The 26,910-nt window shown below is 34.5% G+C and overlaps 1 protein-coding gene across 1 annotated transcript; it reads right to left on the bottom strand.

Annotated features, from left to right (window-relative positions):
• Positions 1 to 1,729: 1,729 nt before the first annotated feature.
• LOC149785124 (peroxisomal membrane protein 4-like) lies at positions 1,730 to 26,910 on the bottom strand. The gene is made up of 4 exons (XM_089978893.1): positions 26,796 to 26,910; positions 20,433 to 20,495; positions 11,690 to 11,888; positions 1,730 to 10,113 (listed from the first exon to the last, which is right to left on the bottom strand). Exons 1-4 carry the CDS (start codon positions 26,906 to 26,908, stop codon positions 9,865 to 9,867), a joined length of 624 nt encoding a protein of 207 aa, XP_089835019.1. The 5' UTR covers positions 26,909 to 26,910; the 3' UTR covers positions 1,730 to 9,864.

The following is a 26,910-nucleotide window of genomic DNA, read 5'->3' as shown; positions in this document are numbered from 1 at the left end:
TACCAATAATTCCAGGGAATGTGATTGCTTTTTGGACAAAACCAAACAAATAATGAGCTAAATTGTTAAAGCAAGTTTTTAAATTGTAAAAGCAAAATGATTCAACTGGAGAAGGAGGCTGAGGATTAAGACATTCTCCACTGCATGTTACAACACAACTTACAAAAAATGTAATGATAAGGCCAATGCTATTTCTGAAGCTTATAAAAGATACTGTTACACCCTTTTCTTGAATCAGTTGTTTCAGCCTTTCACCTACTGACAATTTTTTTCTCTAACATTATTATTTTCAACATTTTCTTTAAAGTTGCTGTCAAAGATGTTAAACTAATTGAACCTGCATGATTTCAGCATTTTGCAATTCCTCATTCAGTATATCGTATTTTCTTTGGTTATATTTTCTTGCCTATGTTCTTTTCTTTAGCTCTTCAATCTGCTTATTTAAGAAGTTTCATTATCATAAGTCATAACTTCTATATTCAATTGGACATCTTTAAGACCATTTACATAACCTCTAAATGGTTTTTTCTCTTGTGTCGTGTCAAAATTAATAATGGCATATGAAGAAAAAATCCATTTCCAAAAATCATGATCGGGTATGTCATCTTCAAAAACATCTTTCATGTTCATTTATCTGAGGCAGACAATATGAAGCTGACAAGATATTCACAAAATACCCCCAAAATCCACAAACTATTGCAAAAAAGAAGATAAACTACTGCACATAAATTTAAATTTTATAACACCAGACGTGCATGGGAGCTGTGGCAGACCAGTTGGTAGTGCTGGATTCCTAATCCAGTGGTCATAGGTTTGATATCTGCCCAGGCTTGCAGTGTCAGATGCCACAGTGTCCATGGGAAAGGAACTTAGGACCCGTTTCTTTGGCACGATACAGCCAATAATGTGTTAAAAGTGCTATTACAACAACAAAAACAGAACTGCAATTATATAACATATAAATGGAAATGCCGCCCAATCACATGTATGATCAACAGCACAGGGGTCAATTTAAGCAAATTGTTTCAAGATTCAGAAGTTTCCCATTCACTTGCGGAAAATGTACAGAAAATTCTATGAAGTTACAAGCCACTCCAACAATGAAAACAACTTCCCAAAATATTCCTTTCTGATACAAATCATGATCTCAGCAATAAATCTGCAATTGGGACAAAAATTCACAAGTCTGGTCACCATGACTGAAGAAGCTGCTTGGTTTTGCATTTACAATGTTGTGCTTAACTTGTGATTAATTTATTGCTGTTATTTTGTTCACAAGTAAAATAATTGAATCCTTGTATCTCCACAACACACATCACCAGACACAAGCATATCCATCCTTATCTCTTAGTCAAATGACAAAAGCATATCCATCCTTATCTGTTAGTCAAATGACAAAAGCATATCCATCCTTATCTCTTAGTCAAATGGCAAAAGCATATCCATCCTTATCTCTTAGGCAAATGACAAAAGCATATCCATCCTTATCTGTTAGTCAAATGGCAAAAGCATATCCATCCTTATCTCAGTCAAATGACAAAAGCATATCCATCCTTATCTCTTAGTCAAATGGCAAAAGCATATCCATCCTTATCTCTTAGTCAAATGCAGAGTTTTTATTGTAAGATATGAAGGAATTACGAGTCTTTGGAATTCCCCCCTAAATAGTCAAGCTACAATGTTCCATATATTATCTTTGTTTTGTGCCAAATAACTAAGGACAAATGCAATCGATTCAATGAAATTTATTGTGCATACATTGTGTGCAACAAAGAAACAGTATGTTACTTTCAGGTAATATGTATGTTTGGTTCAAATTTCATACATGTTAACTTTAGTATTTGACAAACTCATAGCCATGTGTACTGATATCTCCTTAAGTTATTTCTAGCCTTTATTTTCATTTATTACGTTTAGACTTGATGAATTAAATCACAGATACATTCATGAACATGATAAATACATTAAGGCTCAAATCTATTTCCAAAATATTGTGCCATTATTTTTACAGTAATATGGCCCTCATCTGACTTTAACCACTGAACTGTGACATATTCAACCACTTTTGTTTTTGCAACTCAAACAGGAAAGACCGGATTTAATACATACTTTTGTCTTAAATATCTTCCTCGAGATCTGTCTTTCTGCTGATGTTCATATGAAATGATTATAGATCGACTGACATCAATAATTAATGGACATACTGTTGCTCCTATTAATGAAGTCACACATTTAAATTAGTTGCCAAAATATATCTCCCTGTATAAACATAAAATTTTAAGAAATAAATTGGGATACAATGCTACTTCTAAAGAAACAAATCAATTTCAAAATGTTATGTAAATCTCTGTCATGTTCTTATATCAGGTTAACAAACATGAGGACTGAAGAATTAACTGACTATTGAAATAAGTGATTACTGATTCACTATAGGTATAACACATCCAGATTTTGAGGTCCAAACACAATCATGGAAGATGTTGTTGTTGTTGTGGGGTTTAACGCCAATTTTCAGCACACGATAGGCTATACATGGTGGCCAGTATTAATGGTGGAGGAAGAACCAGGAAAACCCCGGAAAGAACCACCGACCCACGAGAAGCTACTGGCAAGCTTTCTCACATGCCCACATTGGCTGAATCTTAGACTTGAACCGCCGCAGACAGAGGTGAGATGGCAGTGATCCGTAACGAAGGGCGCTTTAGACCACTCGGCCACTCGGGGCCCCTCAATCATGGAAGAAGGTTCTCACTGAAAGTTAAGCAACAAGAATACACTGAAGAAGACTATATGCCTGTTCCATGCTTAACTGTCCTCTCTGGATTTACTAAGACATGGCTGACTCTGTAAATTACTGACCAACGGATATCAATGACTTTGACCTTTGATCTGGGTATGCAGTCTTGAACAAATTTACTGTGTAGAAATCACTTTTTTTCTTTTTAGTATGACCATGACCTTGGCCTTTTGATCCCCAAATCCACAAGTTTCTCTCAAACCCTAAAAACAAAACAATTACCTAGTGTACTGAAGGAACTTACTGTGGTACAAAAAAGTGCAAAATCCATAAGCCTCTTCCTTACTTTGAGTGCAAGTCCTCCACAAAGTTTGGTCAAGGTAAATGGTCTAGAACTCAAGTTATTATTCAAAAACCGGTTTTCTTCTTTGGCACATTCAGACATCTGATGTTTGGACCCAAAATCAACAGGCTTTTTCCATGCCCAAAAGTGTAAGCTATACACAAAACCTTAGTAGAAGTAAATGATTGAGCACTGAATTTGTTCTGTGCAGGACCCAGTTTTCATTTAGTAACCTCAAACTTAGACCTTTTGACCCAAAAATCTATCAGCTTCCATCTTACTCCAAATGCAAGCCATCTCAAGTTTAGTTTAGGTCTGTGATGTAGAAATAAAGGTTTTGTGCTGAAACCCTGTCTTCTTTCAGTCACAGTGACCCTGACCTTTGACCTCCAATCAGCAGGCTTCTTCCATAGTGCAAGTCATCCACAAACTCTAGACCAGGCGTAGAACAAAGAACTAATGTTATTGTATGAAAGCATTTCTCCTTTTTTAGTCAGTGACCCTGACTTTTTTTACCCCCCCCATAACACTTCTTTTCTTACTTCAAGTGCAAGCCATTCACACATGCTGATAAAGTTAGATGGTGTAAAACAAAAATCATTGAACATAATAGGTAACAGATATACAGACACCATAAAAATAAACACCCTGCATTTTAGCAGGCGTATAATAATAAATGCACAAAATATTAAAGTTTCTTTCTTACCTAATTTTGTTAAATATACCTTACAGCAAGGTGAGCAAACTAATAGGTTTAGGTGATAGGGTCACATATATTATGATGCATTGTCAATGAACTCTGACATTTAACATAGATCTATGTGATTCCACAATAACTTCACCCACTTTCCCACATTAGAGACGAAAAGGGTGGAGATTAACATTAAATCTGTGTGGCTTTATTTACACACTATAGATGAATACTTTACTTATTCTTTTTAATGTACACAACTATGACCTTGACATTACGCACTTTCACTTTAGTAAAGAAAAATAACAAAAAGTGCACCAAGACAAATTTGGCCCCATGTTCTTAAAACCTGTTAATAATACAACTCAAGCTTATGACTAGAATACACAAAGCAAATCGCAGCTCTGTGGCCACTTTGTAAAGATCATGGCAGAATGGCAGCTAAGCTTAAATTTGGTATCTCCACAGATATAAAAGTCTTGATTCTAAGATGCAATTCTTTTAGGTTTGGAATAAAAGAAAAATGAGTCATGGCATGATGCAGTAGCCAACTGGGCTATCAGAATTAAAATGTGTTAGCCCTGACCAACATTTCCAGTATACCCTCAGCTTCCTGCACATGATCTTACCCACAATGCAATAGCAATACTAAGAATTAAATTTTTTGGTGAAGCCATGTTATTGAAATCTGGCATGAAAGGAGGAGAAATTAAGATGAGAAAATTCTAATAATTATATAATAAAAACTTTGTTAGAAATGAAGTTATATTAGTCAAAATGTGTGAAATGAGTTTCAGTTTTGTGCCCCAATATGATATATATGACCTGTATTACCAGCCAAGTGAAAAATGTATTAAAATACAAAATTATTATACAAAAAGCCAATATACAAAGAATCACAAAATATGAGATTCTGAAATGGAGGTACAAGCTCTCTTGGTTTCCACATTTAGTTTTTATCAGGTTATTGCCATTGATAGTACAGACTGGCTATTCCATGACAATGAATTAGCTCTATATTCCATCTACATACATGTCATTAAGATGCAGAGACAAATAACTAAAATATTATCATACAAAAATCTATCATCTCAATATTATTTAATTTGTCTTTTGAAATAAAATTCACAGATACAGGGGGACTGGGTTGTGGTTTGATTGGGGTAAAATATGTAACAACAGTAAAGCAAGCAATTTCAGTGAATTTTTTCCCCTCACCTACTGTAATGATGTTATTCAAGTTCATAATCACTGAATCTGACCATGATATTTAAGACTCAGGTGTCAAGATACTTGGCAAAGCTGTAAAGATACTTGGCAAAGCTGTAAAGATACTGGGCAGACATGCATATCCAAGTTTCATCTTCCTGTATCAATGGTCAGTACAAGAAAACCGCAGGAATGAGTAACAAACATTGATAAGCGACCATTACCTTTGCAGTAAAGTCTTGTCTCTGATACATGAGATACCATCAAACTGAGAACCATTATGCAAAACATGATTCAAACAGCTTTTACAATATAAAACTGAAACAAATCTTAAATTAACCTGGACCTCAAATGCACATAAGTATACCAAGTATCAGCCATTTAACTTAAACAGTTGTTAAGCTAGAACACAAAAGGGAAAATGTGACTGAAACCTAAATCATTGACATGTGACCTTAACCTTGATGATAGGACCCCAAAACTGGTACAAGATCAACCTATAAGTGAGGATGTATATTAAAGTTTTATAAATTAATCTCAAATGGCTTTAAAGTTAAAGAGTAGGTGGGAAAGTGCAATGGATGGACATCCATATTCATGGACTGAAGCACAGTGTATCACCTGCTTGTCTTTGAAAAGGCAGGGGCAATAACTCCCCCAGAGATAAAAGATAAATATGTGATTATAAGAAACTGAATTAATGAAGCTGATAACTGAAGCCAACTGTAACATTTTTGTTCTCTTTTTAACCTAAAAATATTAATACTGGATTTCTAACTGCAAATGATTAAATATTTACATCAAAATAAAATTAATTACACCAAAATTCTGCTATCACTAACATATAGAATTATCACAGAAAGCACAACAATACTGCTGCTGTAAAGTAACATGATGTGCAGACAATTAAATGAATGCATACTCAACAAAATTAACTTATACAATGAAATTAGTGTAAAGTCATTAGAACCTTTGCATTAAAGGTACGGCAAACAAGTCTTCTACCTCTGATACAAAAAGGAGTTTGTGTTCATTCTCACTCAAATAATGAAGCCTGATTTTATGTACATGCAATACAAAATGATGTAGAGTTTGATATGAAATAAGTTTAATATGTTTGAAATTGGTTGGAAAAAGTTGCTCATTTGTTTGGTATGTTTAGCAAATTAGACTACAAGCTGATCAACCAAAGAGTGACAGCAAATGCAGTAAGCATTTTGCATGGCAAACAAAGCAAGTTGTCTGCACAATTTGACTTCACCAGATAGGTTTGAAAAATGCTCTTGAATCAAGAATCAATAATGATGAAATTGCTTATATATGAAATAACTTAATGTACCAAAAAAAGTTTTGGTCATGAAAAATTACATTAAAACACTAAAGTACAACTCTTCAAAGTTGTTAATTATTGCTACTGGAGTTACCAATTATTTAAAATATTGTATTATACAATCTGCTGATATCTAATCATCTGTACATGAAGACTGGTCCCTGTATATGAAATGAAGAGACTACCATAGGGAAGAAGTGGACTCACGGCGCTCTTTATCCAAAATAACTTAGAACTCACTCTCCCCCCAACCCCCCAAAAGGTTGCTATATTTTTTATCAATGTTCAATGTCATTTTGAATGGGCTTTTAATTTCAGACATGTACCCTGATTGGGTAATTACGGTGCAACAAATACTTGCATACAGAAATAGCTAATGTCTTCTATACTTGTATACAGAAATAGCAAATGTCTTCTATACTTGCATATAGAAATAGCAAATGGCTTCTGTACTTGCATATAGAAATAGCAAATGGCTTCTATACTTGCATATAGAAATAGCAAATGGCTTCTATACCTGCATATAGAAATAGCAAATGGCTTCTATACTTGCATATAGAAATAGCAAATGGCTTCTGTACTTGCATACAGAAATAGCAAATGTCTTCTAATACTAAGTCAGTACTATGTTAATTACAAACCGAGAAAATTATAACACATTCTTACAGACGAAAAGACTCTGTACATCATTTCATTATTTATAAAGATTCTAATTGGAAGAAGACCCTTTGTGATGGCCAATAGTAATTTAAAGAGAGGTAAATATAGCAGTTCCTGTCTGAGTGTCATCACACAAAAAAATATATTCACTTATAGTCAAACCTGGGCTACATTCAGTTAGGATGGTATCATGCACTGTTAGCATGTTAGACAATTCAGTGTTAATGAAAGGCCTGTCCTCAGAAGAACTTGCAACATGGTGGCAAAAATGCACATATTGACTTGCCAAAACATTTAATTGTTTCCTATTTTTAAATCAATTTTGGCCAGTCACCAGGAAAGTGCTATACAAAGATTGTACTGCATGTAAACTTAAAAACTGAGAAAGTGACTACAACATAAAAAGTTACTCCCTCTTTCATGTCCCAAATTGTTGCTAAGTTTGACATTTTGCCAAACACCAGATGATGATAAAGCTCAAGTTCCATTTACATTAAATGTTTTAATGCAGACTGGTTACTGGAAAACTCTCAAGTTCGGTATACTGCTTAGTAGAAAACTAAGTTCTACAGACAGGTTGCTGAAAAACTCTTTTTCCAGTTCTGCAAACTGATTACTTAAAAATGCAGTTCACATTCTGCATACTGATTACTGGAAAACTCTAAGATAATACTCACATGAAACCTAGACTGTGATGAAAAAGCATTTTATTTTGAAACTAAACTTGGAGATAATGATGTTGAATTTAATTCGATCTAAAGAAACTACCGATGGAGACAATTCTGAGTTGATTACTGTCTCAGGTTGACAAGTTTTATGTGAATGAGGTCTGGTGTATTTTGTATCAGTCACACAATAAAACCCTAGGATATTTTATTTCTGTTGTATATAGACGGATTGGTGTAATTTTTATAGTCACATAATTAAGGCCTGGTGTATTCTGTTTAAGTCATGCAATAAAACCGGGTATATTTTATTTCAGTTGTTTACTGACGGATTGGTGCAATTCCTATGGTCACATAATTAAGGCCTGGTGCATTCTGTTTAAGTCATGCAATAAAACCGGGTATATTTTATTTCAGTTGTTTACTGATGGATTGGTGTAATTTCTATAGTCACATAATTAAGGCCTGATGCATTTTGTATCAATCACATAATGAAGGCCTGATGTATTTTGCATCAGTCACATAATGATGGCCTGGTGCAGTTTGTACCAGTCATATAATAAAGGACTCTAGTACCTTTTCTTTACTAGTCACATAATGAGAGCCTTGTGCAGTTTGTACCAGTCATATAATGGAGGCTTTTGTGTCAGTCTCTCAATGAAGGTTTGGTGAATAGTATAACAGTCACATAATGAAGGCTTGGTGTATTTTATATCAGTCACATAATGAAGGCCTGGTGTATTCTGTATCAGCCACATAATGAAGGCCTGGTGTATTCTGTATCAGTCACATAATGAAGGCCTGGTGTATTCTGTATCAGTCACATAATGAAGGCTGGGTGTGTTTTGTATCAGTCACATAAGTAAGGTTAGGTGCATTTTTTATCAGTCAAATAATGAAGATCGGTGCAATTTGTACCGGTCACATAACAAAAGAGCCTTGCAACACAAACGATTGGAATTTTCAATACAAACTTAAAATTTAGCTCTTACAATGGAAATGGTCGCTGTAAAGATTCAAAACAATAAACACAAAAATAAAAGAATAAATCATACTTTTATTAATGGGGTAAAATCTGTATCATTAAAGCACTGCAGAAAACCAAATTAATTTAAAATCATCAACAGTATAACGTTAATTTCATAGTCCCTAATTAGTCTATAATTCCAAATATTTATCAAATGAAGACTGTTATAGAGTTACCCTGACCTTCTACTTTACATTCATGATCATATGCATGCAAAAACATTTAAAAGAAACTGTTAATTAAGTTTCATTATTAATATGACAAACTTTAAAACCCATGAACATTGCACTGGGTACACATCCTGTAATCCTTAGTTTTAAAAAAAATTATTAAATATCATCTGAACAATATGGTAGATAACAGTATGACAACTGCAGATAACAATATGACAACTGTAAAAAGTATGACAACTGTAAAAGAACAGTATGACAACTGTAGATAACAGTCTGACAATTAACAGATACCAATATGGCAAATGTAAAAAAACAGTATGACAATTGTAGATAACAGTATGACAACTGTAGATAACAGTATGCCAACTACAGATACCAATATGGCAACTGTAAAAAAATAGTATGACAACTGTAGATAACAGTATGACAACTGTAGATAACAATATGACAAATAGATACCAATATGGCAACTGTAAAATAAAACAGTATGACAAATGTAGATAACAGCATGACAACTGTAGATAACAGTATGACAATTGCAGTTAACTGCCAGTCATTAATAAATGATACATACATTTCATGATTTCAAATAAAGACATCAGAGACAACACTAACCACAGATTAAATCTTGTATTTTAGAAAAGAAAGAAAGCTATTCTGTAATGTTCCATCTGGCACACAGGATAGTAAGAAAAGTCAGATAAAGTCAATTGGACTAAAATTAGAATTTGGATAAACAAGAATGATGTATTTTGATCACATAAGTTTACAGTCTAAAACTATCCAATAATTCATCAATTGTTCGTGGTGCTCTCAGTGGAATTTAATTTTGGCACATTCATCTGAAAAAGTCCAGAATATAGATTTTGTAAAACGAAAGTTTAAAAACTGAGATTCCAGGACCAGAAAGTGAGGTCTCAGAAGCAGGGACTCTCATTACTAAGCTGTATTTAAAACTTTTGAGATACATTTGATATGTAGCTTTTGCAGAACTTCTCTCATACAAGTAATTTTATTTTGATGAGCTAATTACTTATTATATATCAGAAAATTCTTCAGAGAATTCCATTTATCACTGTCATGATAAAGATATGTCATGGAAGACTGCAAAGAATCTTGAAGCGTTGGCTTCTCATACTCAAACTGCCATAATACAATGCCCCAAATAAAGGCTGCAAACCAGGGAAAGGCATCCCCTTTTGGTTTTGGTATGTAACCCTTGTTCACTGCCATCTTAGCTAACCCATACAGGACCCGAGAGAACACATACAAATTGATCTGAAATAGGAAAAATTAAAATCAATGTATGAAAGTGTTTATTATATATATATACTAAATATTTTTGTTGCATGTTATGATAATAATTGCAAATTAAGATGAATAATTCCAAGCCATTTTATTTCTCATTTAATTAAAACACTGCGCAAGCAACAGTGCCAAAACAGTAATGCTCAAACAACAGTAACAACAACAATCAAACATTTCTAAGTGTAAAGAAAAATATAATGATTAAATCATTTAATTCTTGTAAATTCTAAAAGTAATAACTTGCCACTAATTTGATTTATGTGCAATTCGAAAATACAACAATTTTATTCATCTTAAATCTTGGCATCCGTCCGTCTATATAGCTCGAGATAGTGCTCAACCCATCACTGCAGTTGTTTCCCCTGATCTGTGATGACTTCGCCCGTCTTGGACTTGAGGGGGGCGGTCTTGTAGCTGGGGGGGGGGCCTGTCGCCTTTTTGATACCCTCATACATTCCTCTTGTATCCCAGGTGTCAGCAGCTGTTTGTATACTGTTGCAAAGGTTCAGCCAGTAGGTGTTGGCACAGCGGCAGGCAGTCTTCTGGGCATTGTTCCTTGCAATCCTGAGGGCTTGTAGTGTTCTGGGGCTAGAGTGGAGTGTCCTCTCCAGTGGAGCTATGAAGCCTGGGCAGGGTGGTATGGAGAATCAGCTGTTGCCCATGCAGCAGATCCCCCCTCTCCACGCAGCTGGTGTGCCCAAGGGAACGACGAATGCCGATACAGCTTGGCACCAACGGCGTTGCAGGAGTTGCCGGAATTACGTTTCAATGTCATACCGCCTTAGGGACTCCATCTCCGGATTTTCTGTCGGGGTTTACTCCCTTAGCCTTTCCCATGAGTGGGTATAGCCACAAGGCAGCAGAGGTTTGGAATCGGAGTTTTCCTTCTCCTAGATGAGCTACCATCCAAGGTTTACGAGTCCCATCTACCCGAAGCAACTGGTTTTAAGGCGCCAGTGGGCCGCCTTCACCCCTTCTCCTGTTAGTAGAAAACATGGTCTGCCGGGCTTCAAATCTAAGCGACTCGCGAAGGCCAGGAGCTGGATTTTAGTTGACAGAGGCAGTAAGAGACGCAGGCCGTATGTGGCATTTTGGAGGATTGGGGCGCTTGTCTCCCACTCCCACCCCGGGCAATGTCAACCTTAGACCATTCATCTTAAATAAAAATACTCAAAACTAAAGACTGTCTGAAAACAATCATAGGTACTGTCTAATTAAGCTGAAATCAGCAAGATCGTATTTAAAGTGGCACCAATTTATAACAAGCCATGAATGATTAGTGAAATTTGCTGATTAATAAGAAGTGTGTTCAAATGCCTCAACACAGCACCTAAAAACTGGCTTAAACACAAAAGCATAACTGGAGAGACATGGGAACAAAGGTAGTGCAATGTCCCCACCCACTTTCATGCTTGGGCTTAACACAAATTTGTTTTAGGAATAAACTGCATGGATAAAATATAATCAGTTAGATTGAAAGTAGCATTTTTATATATTTATAATCTTCCAAATCCAAATTAATTATCAAATAAATTTGTAATCTTACCTGTTCATTGACTTTGTTGTATTTTCCAAATATGAGGTATCCTCCAAGAAAAGCAGCCACAAAAGAGTGATACTGTTCCCTCTTGGATTGAATTTGTTCCATCAGTGATGTCAGACTCTTGTATATGAATACAAACAAGGCCAGGTTCTTTGAATGTGTAAATGTGGCTTCAAATATTGTCTTGAATTTATCATACAAGCTGAAAGCAGAAAAAATGCTTAAGGTTACAATTATATAAGCAATATTTACATGTATCTGACTCTACTTTAATGGTTATTGACATCAAGTGGTCATACTTGATGAGTTCTCTAAATCTCCACAAATATATTAATCAGCAGCTGTCAATCAATTTTTCTTACCCAAATTACAGGGGACTGCAAAACGATTTTGTCCTGAAAGAGTTGGAACCCTTAGATAATAACAAGGTATTGTGCTTAGGTTGTCTAACAAAATGGGTGCCTGCTGCCCTCATGGTTAAACACTTAGACAGTTTCCACAAAATATACAATTCAATTTGTACTAACTTCATTATTATTATGCAAATCATGTGAAAGTCTCTTAAAACTAAATATCTCTCTATAAAAATGGCAACAAATTTAAAATGGCAGTTGTACAGAAAATGCAAAGTTAAAGAGTAAACATGGTCATCTTGGACAACAGGTGTAGATATTTGGGGTAAATATTTTGATTTAAAACAAAACTTGGGTCTCTATGTCTGACAAACATGGAGCAATGGAGTTCATGTTCATTTCAATACATGGTCAGTTTTATGGTCAGCATCTATTATCTTCATTTCAATTATACATGTAAACATGTATATCATTTATGTTGTGACTAGTTATGCTAATTTTGTTTCGTTGAACATCGTAAATTTCACATACATAACAGTTGTAAAAGAATTCATCTAAGAAATTCTTTTAAAAACATAAGAAATAAGAGAATCATGAACAGCACATTATACATGTATACCTACCCCAAGTTTAATGTACGCAAAACCCATTTTTCTTTCACTGACCATGACCTTCTGACTCCATGATCAACAGTCCTTTTTCATACCTTAAGTGCAAGTCCTCCACAAACTTTGGTCATGTTATGGGATATAAAATTACAATTATGTGAAAAAGGCTCTCAAAAGAGTCACAGAATAAGGAGTCCTGGACTCTTTACTCATGGAACTAATGAGTCCCCAGTCTATTTCTTAAAGTTCTTGCCATAAACTCACAAGTCCCTCACATTCAAAACAATATAAAGGAAAATAAAAAAGGATATAACCATTATTCTATTACACATCTGGGTTAAATTCTCAGCCTCATAAGATCACATTAGAAAAAAAATATTTTTCTGTAATAACTGCCCACAAAATTTGATATACTGCACTCTACCATTTGCTAATTAGGTTTTCAAATGAGTTAGTTTCTTTACTTGTTCATGTTCTTTGACTTCACAAATATATGTATGGCATTCTGGTTCTCAAAGTCCTCAAGTACAGGATGCTCCACCATTAATCTGATAAATCAATTCACTGTTTTATTGCATGAAACTGTGTTGCTTTGTAGTCATCATTTCTCATACTAATTTTCTGAGTTTTCTCAATAGTATACGGGATTGTCTCCCTTTTATGGCATTTAAATGATCTGAATTAAATTTGTGAAACTGCAAGCTAGCTTTTCCATTTTGAGTAAAACTATTTTGCTTCCCACCAGTCCTATACCACTCATTAAACTGCAATTAATGTACCATCTGATTCCCCTTCTTATAACAAAAGAACTTCTTCTCCTAATCTCTATTTCTCATATTTGTAGTCCTGCTGTCATTTTTATCAGCATCCTTCATCATAGTCAAGATGGAGTCAGCATTAAATATATATTCCATATCTTAGTTATCTTTCTTGTCTTGTGCTCTCACTTTCATCTGTTTTTTGCCTTTAATTAACATTAGAGTCATTTTCATTGCAATCCAGTTCTCGAAAATTGAAGCAGATTATGCCCACTCGTTCTCACAAGTTAAAGTACTTCTCTGCACTATTTTAAAATGTGTCTAATGTTAGTCCCCTATTCTAAATCACATGTACTTATTACTGCATAGTAATGATTTTACAATACTGTCCAACTCAAACTCTCAGAAAGCATTGATTACTTTCATGGTTTATATAAGCATCGTCATGAATTTAAACACCATTAAAACAGTAAAGGTCATCATTTATTTTATAAAAAATATTGCAGGTGCTTACATACACATACGGTAGAACACTATGTATTTTTTAGGCCATCATATTACAGAAGAATATTGCAGGTGCTTACATTCAGTAGAACATTGTCTTTTTAGGCCATTATATTACAGAAGAATATTGCAGGTGCTTACATTCAGTAGAACATTGTTTTTTTAGGCCATTATATTACAGAAGAATATTGCAGGTGCTTACATTCAGTAGAACATTGTTTTTTTAGGCCATTATATTACAGAAGAATATTGCAGGTGCTTACATTCAGTAGAACATTGTTTTTTTAGGCCATTATATTACAGAAGAATATTGCAGGTGCTTACATTCAGTAGAACATTGTCTTTTTAGGCCATTATATTACAGAAGAATATTGCAGGTGCTTACATTCAGTAGAACATTGTTTTTTTAGGCCATTATATTACAGAAGAATACTGCAGGTGCTTACATTCAGTAGAACATTGTTTTTTTAGGCCATTATATTACAGAAGAATATTGCAGGTACTTACATACACATACAGTAGAACACTATTTCTTAGGCCATCATATTACAGAAGAATGACTAATTAGTCATTGGCTTCTAGCTTGTCTACTTAAATCTAGCCATTAGCTCTTCTGCATATTGGCCATGGCTGACCAAAAATATGAAAAGGGGTGTGTCGTGGAGGAAAATGAGGCACCAAAACAGGGATGCACTGCATAAAGAAAATCTGCACCTTTTGAGAGTTTCATGTGTACTTGGCCTAAAAGCTTGAAGCCCTGGAAGCTCTGGAACAAAACTATTTTTTTTCTTTTAGCCAGTGACTTGAACTTTTGACCCCAAAATCAAAAGTTTCATTATTTACCAAGCATGTATATCACCCAAAAACTTTTATAGCTATAATTTGTGTGCAGAAACAATTTTTGTTGTTTTGGTCACAGTAATCATGACCATTGACCTTTTCATCTCAAAATATAGAGACATCTTCCCTCCCCTAAGTTTAAGCCATCAACAGAGCTTGGTCAAGGTATGTGATGTAAGACCAAGGTAACACTAAAAAAGTATTCAGTACATATGATAAAATTCCACCCACTGTGATACATTGCAATGCAACCATCATCATGCATATATTTTGATGCTCACAAGAATAGGAAGAAACTGTAAATAAAAAATTTGCTTGACAAACATTTCTTCAGGTGATTTCACCCATTTTCTTCACACCCACACACACTGCATCTGCATGTGAAAATCACCAAAACTCTACATTTTCAACCCAATTAGAGATGAATACCAAACAAATATTGACCACTCTGGGTTAGAACATCTGCCTTGGATGCAGGTCACAGGTCTGAACACCGGTCGAGTCATACCAAAGACTTGTAAAAATGATACTAACAGCTGCCTTGCTAGATGCTCAGCATTAAGAGGTTAGTGTTAGCACTGGTCAGCCTGGTGTCAGGATAATGTGAATGGGTGGGACATCATGCTACATGTCTGCGGCATGATGCCCCAGTGCTAGACATCACTATAAACTGCCACACTGCAGACATCGTAGCGATATGACATAAAAATTGTTAAAGCTACGTTAAAAATCAAAGTCACATCACATCACACCTGTGCACTCACAGACAGAAATGTCAATCTCTGAATACAAAGAAACTACAGTTTTGCATAAACAGAGACGAATGTCCCAAAGCCATTATACAGGAAGTGTACATGTAATTATCTCAAAAGAAATTGTTCATCCTTCTTTGGTGGGAATGTGGATGCCATTTTACTTGCAGAAACAAAAATGCAGCATGCTTAAATGTAAAGGCTTTGTACTGTATATGATCCTTCTTGGGATTTAAATTTAATATAGTACATATGAATATAAGTATTTTGAATATTTAAATCAAAATATATATCTCTAAAACTAAAGAATTACAGCACATGTTCTTTTAATAACTTTCCTTTAACGATTTAAGTTTTATTTCTTTTTGACAAAAGCTTGAGCTAATGGGGACACATAAAAGAATGATTTACTGAGAAGAATGACCAGAAAAAGTGTTAAAATCTCTCTCTCTCTCATACAAATCACATCTGGAAATTTAAAGTGTTAAAATCTCTCTCATTCTCTCTCATACAAATCACATCTGGGATAAATTTCTTTAGCGTCATCAGGGAATAATTTATATGGATCATATCTTGGAATCATAAGATATCATAATAAAGGTGTGAGCGTGTGATACCAATGACTGTTATAATTATCCATTTTGTTTAACTTATCTAATAAAATATACACATGAATCAGCAAATTCTGACAACATACTGTACTAGTACAGTGGGTCCCAATCTATTGGTCAGACCCCCAGGGGAGCATGGGGTTATTCCAAGGGGTATGTATTTTTTTTCCCAACTGCTGGCATGTGGGGCTTTACAAAAATTTTGGAAGTTAAAAATGGTCTCCTCATATCTGAACACAAACTCATCGATGCAATGGGATTCTGGCCATAACAAGAAGGTGGCCACTGGTCAGGGGTGCTGTTCAAGAGGTGCACCACTGTATTTGAAAGGATTGGGAACCACTGTGCTAGTGTATGCTGCTTTTAGTTCAATTATGTGTGAAGCATGTTAATTTAATACAGACAATCATGTCAGTGTTCAGAATAATCCTCGATGTCTGGCCTTTTTGTATATAATTACAACCTAAATGATATTTAATTTTTATAGATTACAGTGGTCCCCCTCTTGGAACACTTCCTCCCACCCAGTGGCCACTCGCTTCTTATGGCCAGAATCCCTTGGCACCGACAAGTTTGTGTTCAAAAGTACCCCTCAAGAATGGAAACCCCTCAAAAGCAACCTGCAGCCAGCAGATTAGTACAAAAATGTAAAATGTTCCCCCCCCCATAAGCGGCCACTTTTTATTTCAAATGTGTCCAGAACCAATAATTAATTCATATCGTAAGGTAAGTTATCAGATTATCTCTACCATCGATATCTGTCTCCTGATATCAGGTTGATATTACTGAAAGAAGTGTTGACTAAAGTATATGTAACAATAAGGTTAATATTATTTTATTATCTATAAAAGCAGACGTTTACAGGAAATGGGCTCAACAATGTTGTGATAGAGTTTTGGGCTTCACACATCAAGTTCTTCTCTTTGATGATTACAAACAGATGTAATTGACAAGATTCTAACATGGTCAGCATAGGTTAAATATAGATTTTGTGGATTAACATACAGAAAAATTAACCTTTTACAAAACAGGGTACCAGACAAAGACAGAAAAATGAATAAATCTATCACTTCCTTTATGAAGAAGGCATTTCATCCAATCTACCAAATTGTCATCTGCAAAATTAAACCGCTTCTAGTTAGCAGCATCCAAATAAATCATTACCAAACACTAAGATATGTAAATAGAGATGTATTACTTTAGAAAAAAGTAGATTATTCTACTCGACATCATGGGGGTGAGGTGGGAAGGGGTGACTTGCAGAACAATTTTATTTTGAAAAGACTCAAATAAACAACATCATAACTGATAATGAGGTTATTGAGCAGCAGTGGGAAAATGGAGCAAATGGAAAGAGAATTGTGTACGTACAGTGTGACCCCGCTATAACGTGCTCCGTTATAACGCGAATTCGGATATAACGCAGTCGTGGCGTGGCTCCCGAAATTTCATATACATGTATTTTTCTTGTGCACAAAAAAAATTCTTAAAAAGTACGAAAAAAAAGAGTAAAAAGTTGCTTATTATTTTGGGATAGAGATCGCGTATGAATAAAAAATGCAAGACGATCGTGGCTTGGCTCCTGAAATTTTATATGTATTTTTCTCGTATGAAAAAGTACTTTTTCTTTCTTCTTAAAAGTAAAAAGAAAAAAACGCATAAAAGGTTTATTCTGGGATCGCGTAGGGCTTCGCCAATGTCACAAACTTGGATTGTTTTTCCTTATTACCTGCAAAACATACCATGTGGCTTTTTTATTTGTTGGCGACATTGTTGGCTGTTTAAACTTTTATATACAACCATTGGTTTGGAGTGCAGAAATTCAGAGGCCCCATGAAAGGAAGCCGCAAACTGGATATAAAATGCACTGAAATTTATCTATTGTTACATAAACAAATTCTTTGTCTATACTGACAAACCATCTAAACAGTGCATTGTTATATCATAATCCGCTTATCCTGACATCTAGCATGAGTTCTGCATGTTGTGAAATATCCGCGTTTTTGTTGTTGACATTTCTGATAACGGAGATCAACTGGACGAGGCATTCTCTCATAATATGTCTTTCATCGGATTTTTGGCCACTCACTAGTAATTAATATATTTACAAACACTTGCATTTGTGTGTGGATGGTAAGTAAAATTCCTCTTCTTTTCACTCAGAATTAAATCCTTCAGAACACTCACGTTTTCTGTAATAATCCATGTCATCAGAACACCTGCATCTCTATCGTCTGTTGACCCTTTGTTAATTTTCAGACGCATGCGTAGAAAGCAGCATCATGCTGCTACCACAAATGTAAAAAAAAAAAAAAAATCTTATTGGTTTATTCAGTAGGCATGGAGGGACAGTAACTAGAATAGTCTAAATGACGGCCAATTCCTTTTAAAAATGTATCCAGATAAAACAGTTTGCTGAAATTTCAAAGGAAACATATTACCTTTTGAAGCACCGACTGTTATGAAAACGTACTCAGCAAATGGAAAAAAAATCCCCGTCTCAATCATGCTATACAATTATTTGATGCTGCTGCCATAATAAGAAATGGGCATTCATTTGGTTCTCCAAAGCTGTTCTTTAGCGGCGACTTCAAAAGCGCATGCACCTTTCATCAAAGAAAGCCGACTACAATCTTTCAATAACAGCAAAGAAGTTTTCTTCAAAGGAAGTCAGTACCAAATGTAAATAAAAATGATGAAATCTGATGGAATTTTGGATTTTCCAACGTGACTGGAACAATTTAACTGTGCTGTGAAAGTTTACTTTTTGTAGGGAAAAAGTTTATGCCAACGGCAGCTTAAAACCCAAACTAACTTTTACTGACTTCGAACGTACTTCAAAGTAAATGTGGTTTGTCATTCGTTACGTGATTGTGCCATGTTTTTCCACTGAATTCAGACCAACATGACCTGTTACAAAATTAATGAATATTTTAAAGCTGTGTATGCATATTTTCGATGTCATCACTTGTATTGTGGATTCAATGTATATGATGAGGTTGCAGTTGAGTACACTGCGTTGATACTCTGATCATGCTATACACTAGAAATTTATATATAAACAGTATTCATGTATATGTATCAATTCATGGTTCTCTAAATAAAGTAAACTATTATATTATGTCTTCTCTCTTTTCACTATAGGTGTATTTCTCATTTAATATGCATTAATTCAAGATAGCAACTGTGCCGACGAAGCACATATTTTACCACCTGCATTTAATCCCCACCCAACCACAGTTTTTTTTTGGGGGGGGAGGGGTACATTTTCTTCAGCTAACTGACTTGGTTGCATATAACACGGTTTGGTTCATAACACGGTTGGATTCTATGGCTCCCAACTACCGTGTTATAGCGGGGTCCCACTGTACCAAGATTAAAATAACATTTTTGAATGGTTCTGCAATGTGCATGAAAATAATACATGCTTGCATATCATGCTTACGTCAAGAATAAGAACTATTAATATACATTCAGTTGAATAAGTCTGCTCTAAAGACAAAGAAGAACCTTTTAATAATTAATGTTACTTTAAATGAAGATGTCAAATAAAGATAATAAATGCTTTGAGGTATGTAGCTTTCTTACTACGTACATTACATATACTTCTCACAAAAATATAATTCCCCTTTGGAAGGGCCACCCATCTTATAAGGCCATTTTCCCTGTGCAGAAGGGGTGGCTGTATAAGAGGGGGACCACTGTATTCGTACATTTATAAACATTATTCTTTTGTGCATGAAAAATGATATCAATACTGTCACTGTACCATGTAACACACTCTAAAAGCATGCCTAATATCTTGATGATTAAGACTCAGACTGGTATCATAAGTTTGTGTTTTGCAGTATTCACAAAATACAACAAACTTTAAACACGCAGATACAAACCTGCCTAGGGAGTAAAATATCCAACTGACAGGTCTTATCTTGAGCCCTGTATACAAGTACATGCACTAACCAATGCAACCAGCCCACATAGTACAACAGATGTAGCACAATATAATTGTTTCCCATTATGGAAAATTTCCTATTCATGGCCTTTCAGGAACAGTTTAAGAAAAACAATATAGAATAACTGAATTTCTAGATCAAATTTTTTTAATTATTTTATATTGTAGTTCAATGGTAATTTATCAAGAATACTTTAAAAGATTAAATTTTCTTCCACTAAAATTTATTTTAAATGGCAAGATAGCATTTTTCAGCAATTTTCTAACAAATTTTTAGAAGGTAATGAGAAGAACAGACACAAAGTATTCAATAGCATTATACTTGGGAACCTTTTTCTTAAAATAAACAAAACTTATTAGCTACAAACCTTCCACTCTTGAAAAGAAAGGCCATCACCAACGCATGTGGAAATCGTACTTTAGCACCATATCTGAAAAAGATAAAAAATGATGAACAATGTTAATATACGAGTACAGTGTGTTATCCTCTCAAGGGACTTGACATATTCTGTTGAATAACCACTCAGTACCATGCAATTTATTCAACATTAAAAACCTGATGAAAAAAGACATCAACTCTAGCTTAAATTATTGTAATATTATACCAAAACTCTAACAGTTTATAAATAGTTTGTGATTTGAATTATAGTGTATGTACAGTACCAAAAAAATGAATTATAATGTAGAGTGTCAAGAAAAATGACATTTGGTGTACTGCTGTGACTCTATTGTCATAAATGAAGTCTCAGAAAGAAGTCAAATCAACAAGTTTAGTAAAATTCAACAAATAACATTTATTTTCTTAGAATACAAAAAGAAAATTCAAAAAAGACACCAACAGTATTGGGAATTAAATCCCAATAATCTTCAATGTTCTATCTTAAGTCCAAAAGTATAGAATGTTCTGAATGAATTCCAATAATTCTGAATGTCCTGATTTACCAAAAGTCTTAAATGTCTTGATGTACTAATAGTTTTGAATAAGTTGAGGCACCAATAATATCATAATGATACACCCAGATTGTCTCTGAATGAATTCAGAATAATCCTTAAGTAATGCTTTAGTCCAAAAAATCAATGCACACATTGTAATTCCAATAAATAATTTGTTTATGATTCCTCTCAAATTACATCTGAACACAACTAGAATCTCTGATCACAGATTCCCAAAGACTGATACAAAACAGGAATGAAGATGTTTGTTGACAAAACATAAATATACTAACTTCACATCACCTAAGAGACAACAGAATAGTCATTCAAGTAGAATATTCCACCAAACTTGTAAACAACTTCAGGTGTTGAACTTAACATTTAATAAGGGGCCCCTAGTAGCTGAGTGGTCTAAAGCGCTCAACATTACGGATCACTGCCATTTCACCTCTGTCTGTGTGGGTGTGAGTCTCAGATTCGGCCAATGTGGGTATGTGATAATGCTTGCCAGTAGCTTCTCATGGGTCGGTGGTTCTTTCCGAGGTATTCCCAGGTTCTTCCTCCACCATTTATACTGGCTGCCATGTATAGCCTATCTTGTGCTGAAAAATGGCGTTAAACCCTACATCAACAACAACAACATTTAATAAACATCTTGTTTTCCATTTAGAATCATAACAAAAATCAGAACACAAAACATCATAATAGTCAGGTAGGCCAAAACTATACCCTCAATCACGGACAAAGGTCAAGCAAATAATGTAAATTAAATATACATAACAGTATGTACAGCATCAAGAAAAATGAATTATAGTTTATGTACAGTGTCAAGAAAGGAATGATTTCATGCAGACCTTTAAAAATATAACCAGTTATCTGTCAGTCATGTTTATCTTACATTTTCAATGAAATAGTTTGTATGAGACTCAGGAGAGTCAATTGTATGTAAGAATTATATGCATATAATTCTTACATACACTGGTCATGTGACCAGTTATTCACATTCAGAGCAAAGTCTTGGTGGCAGCAATATGGTGATTTAGTGTGCACAGGGAATAAATCTGTCAACTTCAGCAAAACTAATTAAATTTTTCTATTCTTTAATTGGTTAAATAAAGCTAAAATGTTCTTATTTAGCAATTTGACAAAAGATATGTGATATTTTGTTCCATATTTTAAATTCTGAGATTCATTTATCACTGATCTCTACTGGCTATATATATTTAACCACCTGTTGTGGTAATGCAGTGATGTTATCAAGGTGTATCATGAAAGCTCCTATTAACTAAGGTCTTGCTATTGTAAATTGTAAAGTAACCCACGTAACAGCCCTTGCAAGTGTTATAACTCAACAGTCTTAAGCTAAGTAACAGAAAAGAGCAAAACCCAACACATTTTGTAAAATTCAACATAATTTATTTCCCTTGAATACAAAGTGAAAAAGTAAATAGAGCTCCTGAACAGTCATAAACATTCTATCACAATTCCAAAAGTACTGAGTATTCCAAATGAGTTCCAGTGGTATACCAAATGAAGTCCAATATACTGTATAAATAGTCTACAATAGTTTGTTGTTCTAACAGTCTTGATATATCACAATGATAAATTCCAAAATGTCTATAAATGAATTCATAGTAATTCCACACAGCTACTTAATCCAAAGTTTAAGAGTATCAAGGTCAAAGGCCAGAATAATGTTTACTCATAAGAAATGTACTTATCCCAAAGTACAAATGAACAATATTGAAGCTATATAATGTGTTTAAAAATGACCCTCACAATCTATAATCATAAATATTAACTCATATAATACAGATATACATAACACAAGTACCTAATCAAAGATCGGTAGCCATTGGGCAAGCTACCTGAATATACCAGATGCAATAGCAAATTTAAGATAGCAAAGCCCTAATAATTTAATTGCCTTAGATACTGACAACATGAATCCAATGAGTGGGGAATAAGTAGTATATGGAGTTAGGTTAGGTTTTAGTTATAATAAATTATTAAATAATATTTATAAAAAAGCATAAAGAGTTTTTGTTTCAATAGCATACCCAGATCTGACAGAACTGTCATCTGATTCAAGAACTTCAGACCTGCCATTAAATGCATTATTTGGAGTTTTCTAAACCAGTTCACTATATTACCTTGCCTTCACCTTCACCTTATTATAGTTTAAGGGCTATACATACTGAATTACCTGAAGTCCCAAACAGGTGCAATTTTTTCAAAATATGAAAATTGGACATGTGCTGTTTTTAAAGCAATAAATGCAGTCTTCACTCCACATATCCCTCATCCAGAGAAGGACAAAGGGGGAATTAGTACATCCTTATATGCAAATGTCATAGGCAGTGCAACACCCTGTCACTTACAATAGTAAGTTCATCAACACACACTGGTTACCTGGTGCTTGCTTCTAAGCAAATGTGCTTTTCTATATGATCTGGACAACCAGTCAAAGAATGGAATATCATGCAGTGAGTTTGATCATTCAAAATTGTCTCTTTTTTTTAGGATTTTCTTAGTTGCCTGGTCAGAAAAGTGTCCTGCACAAAGTCTACCAAGTTTATGTTTGAAACATCAAAAGTTGGGTGCATGATGTCTAATATAGCAGATTGAATGCTCTCAAAGTGACTTGTGATAACCTGTCATAACTATGACACTGTAGGTTTGACTTACATTTGTCAAACATCAACCACGCCAAAGCACTATGTACAAATATCAGTACTATATACCTGCCCGTGAGCAAATGTCAAACTGGAAGAACATCAATGTAGGGTGACATGTACATGGCCACAAGTAAAAATGTCAAATTTGGTAGAAATCTCACAAAACAAATAAAACTACATGAGAAGTATTCACAATTTAAAGTTCATTTCTTAATAAATATTTGAAAACATTTTATATAATACATAATCTCTCACTTGCTTGCCATCCTTATTAACTTTCATTATGTTGTTTTTATTGACTTTCATTATGCCAATTTTTTCCCCCTAAACTTTGCAATAACAAGGCAGAGATTGTGTCCTGGAATGGTCTCAAAGGTGGAAATGTTAGTAGTATTATTTACATCAGATAATAATGGGACTAGTATGAATTGGCTAGGACAAATCGTCTTTCCTAAGTCACTTATCCTTGATAAGTGAGTGAAAAATATATTTGTACAGCCCTGAGTTTATATTAATATAGACATTGCCTTATCTGCATTTATCATAAATGAACTGACAGACATTTTACTGCAGACTAAATCTGTCATCTACATCTCCATTTTCCCAACACCATTTTAACTCAGGTTGGTTGCAGAGGTCATGCATAGGTCACTTTAAATAGGTTGTAGGGCAGGCTAGTGCACATGTAAGGTCATAATGTAGGAACTGGTAGTCTAGCTCACAACTAAAAAAAGATTATGTTTTGAATTCCATAGCTTCTGCCATATGATTTTTAGCATAAAATCTGGTATACATTTGTAATTCAAAAGTGTTATTGCTGCTGCATTAGGATTTTGAAGGTTGTTTGCGGTACTAGTTAACTATTTTCACTCACCAGGTCTGAATTTTAGTTGTGGATATGACATTTTTAGGCACATTTTTAAGTACTTTGAACAGAATTTCAAGAGAACTGTAACAATGGCACATTTTATTCCCACCCCATTTAATAGTTTCCTGTGTAAATAAGTGAAAAGTTAAGAGCGAAAACCCAGTTTTGATCCTTCATTCACAGTGACCTTGATGTCTTGACCCCAAAATCTATCTTGCCTTAAGTATAAGCCATCACCAAACTTTGGCCCAGGATTGTGATGCTGAACTAATATTATTGTGCAGAAAGTTGTTCTTCGTTTAATCACTGTTACCTTGACTTTAGACTAAAAAGGGATCAAAGCCAGTTATCTCCCCAGTAATTGGAACCACAAAAAAACTTAGTCCTGGTATCCAGCTTCAGATTTTATCATTTGCCAGAACAAATTTTAGATTTTGTATTATCCCTAAGAATTTATGACTTATAATACATATACCAATGATAATGCAAAAGGTCTTATCTTATTTTGAGGTGAATAAAAAGATATACCATATTAGCAATAAAAGACACTAATTGTCATTTTGCAAAACAGTATATCTTAATAAATTTTTACTCGTTCTGTTCAAACCTTAGTGCAAACCAAGTATACATCAAACTTGAATGCTATTAACTTCAAATTTTATTTGAAATTTTTTTAACCCTAGGGAAGTCCCAGGTTCTTCCATATCCTCTTTCTAGGAAACTTCTATACAACCTGGAATGCATAGAGGGAGATGAAACCAAATCAAAATAAAATTCAATAAGAGCATACATGTATGGATTTACTTAAAATCAATAAACCCATTTTAAAATTGAGGACACATTCTTCACAATAAAGATAATAATACTTTGATAGTTTTAATCCATTATTATTTTCAAAAGCTCAAAGTTACAGCTCCTGTAACAATATAAAATTTGATTTTTTTTAAATCTCTGTGCAAAGTAGACATTTTTTTTATTATTTGAAGTCTGATAAAACTCTTCACTCTTATGTCCAATTTTTTTAAATCCTGTCTGTATTATCACTTTTCTAAAATAGGAAATAAAAATATAAAGTCTCAATATAAATCAGACAGTTTAAATCAAATGACTGCAGGAAGCTATCAATAAGATGCCATGTAGATTCTAGGTTTTGCATGTGGAGTTACTCTGATATTGTGGTGATACCAAAATTATATGGGCCCCCGAGTGACCGAGTGGTCTAGAGCGCTCACTGTTCCAGATCACTGCCGTCTCATCTCTGTCTGCGTGGGTTTGAGTCCAAAGCTCGGCTAGCGTAGGTACGTGGGAAAGCCTGCCAGTAGCTTCTCGTGGGTTGGTGGTTCTTCCCTAGGTTTTCCAGGGTTCTTCCTCCACCAGTTATTCTGGCCGCCATGAATAGCCTATCTTGTGCTGAAAAATGGCGTTAACCCTACAACAACAACAACCAAAAATATATTATAAGATGGCATATAATTATTCTATTGCTGGAAACTTTATGTACATGTAGCAAAAAGTGTAAATCAACTTGAAAAATAGATGGTCCTTTAATGACACTCATTATGTGCTGCCCAAAAGAAATTAATCAGAGAGAATTAAAGAAATGCATATGTAGACACCTATGCCGGTGGGAGCAGTGCTGGGATTGTTGCTGAGAATGGAACACCAACACAAGCAGGAATATACATGTCAACCTCAGATAGTTTAAACAACTCCAAGTGTTCCATTAAAAAAAAAAAAATCCTGCTGTAAATACATGTTTAAAGTCCAAACCTGTCAATTGCGAACGCCATCAGAAAACAACATCCATTGATGCTTCACGTTTTGACTCTTATTTGCTACCATAAATTTGATCTCTTGCTTCTTGACAAATATGGTAATCATGTGATATAACTCTTGCATAACATTGGACCTGATCAGCCGACGAACTGGTTTGTTACAGTCAGAGCGATTTCAGAAGCTATAGATTCTATTTGTAAACATGGGGTACGGCCATTACTTTGAAAGTGATATTCATGGAAAGTTTTTTAAAAATAGTTTATGGTCATGAAGTATGTATAAGGTAAGTACAAGATAGATGCAGAAGAAGAAAAAATGCAGAAAAAAAATTTGAATACCGCGATACCAGATACCCACGATGTCATAGGAAGCTACTATACAATGCCGGCCTAGAAGATTTATCAGAATTAATTTAACTTGAGGTTCGTCGGGTTTTTTAATTTTGTATGTGTATTTTATATGCAACTGAAGCCTACACTGCGCCATTTCGAAATCCTTTTATAACTGCTAGCAGCGGTCTATAGTGTCCAGAAGCCAACAGGCGATTCATGCTCTCAACTGCTGCGGCCATCTTTAAGTCATGTGACATTA

This window comes from Sinohyriopsis cumingii, chromosome 13, assembly GCF_028554795.1.
Source record: "Sinohyriopsis cumingii isolate HCF-2022 chromosome 13, ASM2855479v2, whole genome shotgun sequence".
Classification (NCBI taxonomy): domain Eukaryota; kingdom Metazoa; phylum Mollusca; class Bivalvia; order Unionida; family Unionidae; genus Sinohyriopsis; species Sinohyriopsis cumingii.
Note: the sequence above shows the minus strand (reverse complement) of the source record. Positions and strands in the feature narration are given on the sequence as shown.

Coding starts and splice junctions, on each gene's coding strand:
- LOC149785124 (XM_089978893.1), bottom strand. CDS start 26,908: ATGTCACATGACTTAAAGATGGCCGCAGCAGTTGAGAGCATGAATCGC. Junction 11,889..20,432: donor TTTCTTTTCAAGAGTGGAAG/GTTTGTAGCTAA, acceptor TTCTGCTTTCAG/CTTGTATGATAAATTCAAGA. Junction 10,114..11,689: donor ACAACAAAGTCAATGAACAG/GTAAGATTACAA, acceptor TTCCTATTTCAG/ATCAATTTGTATGTGTTCTC.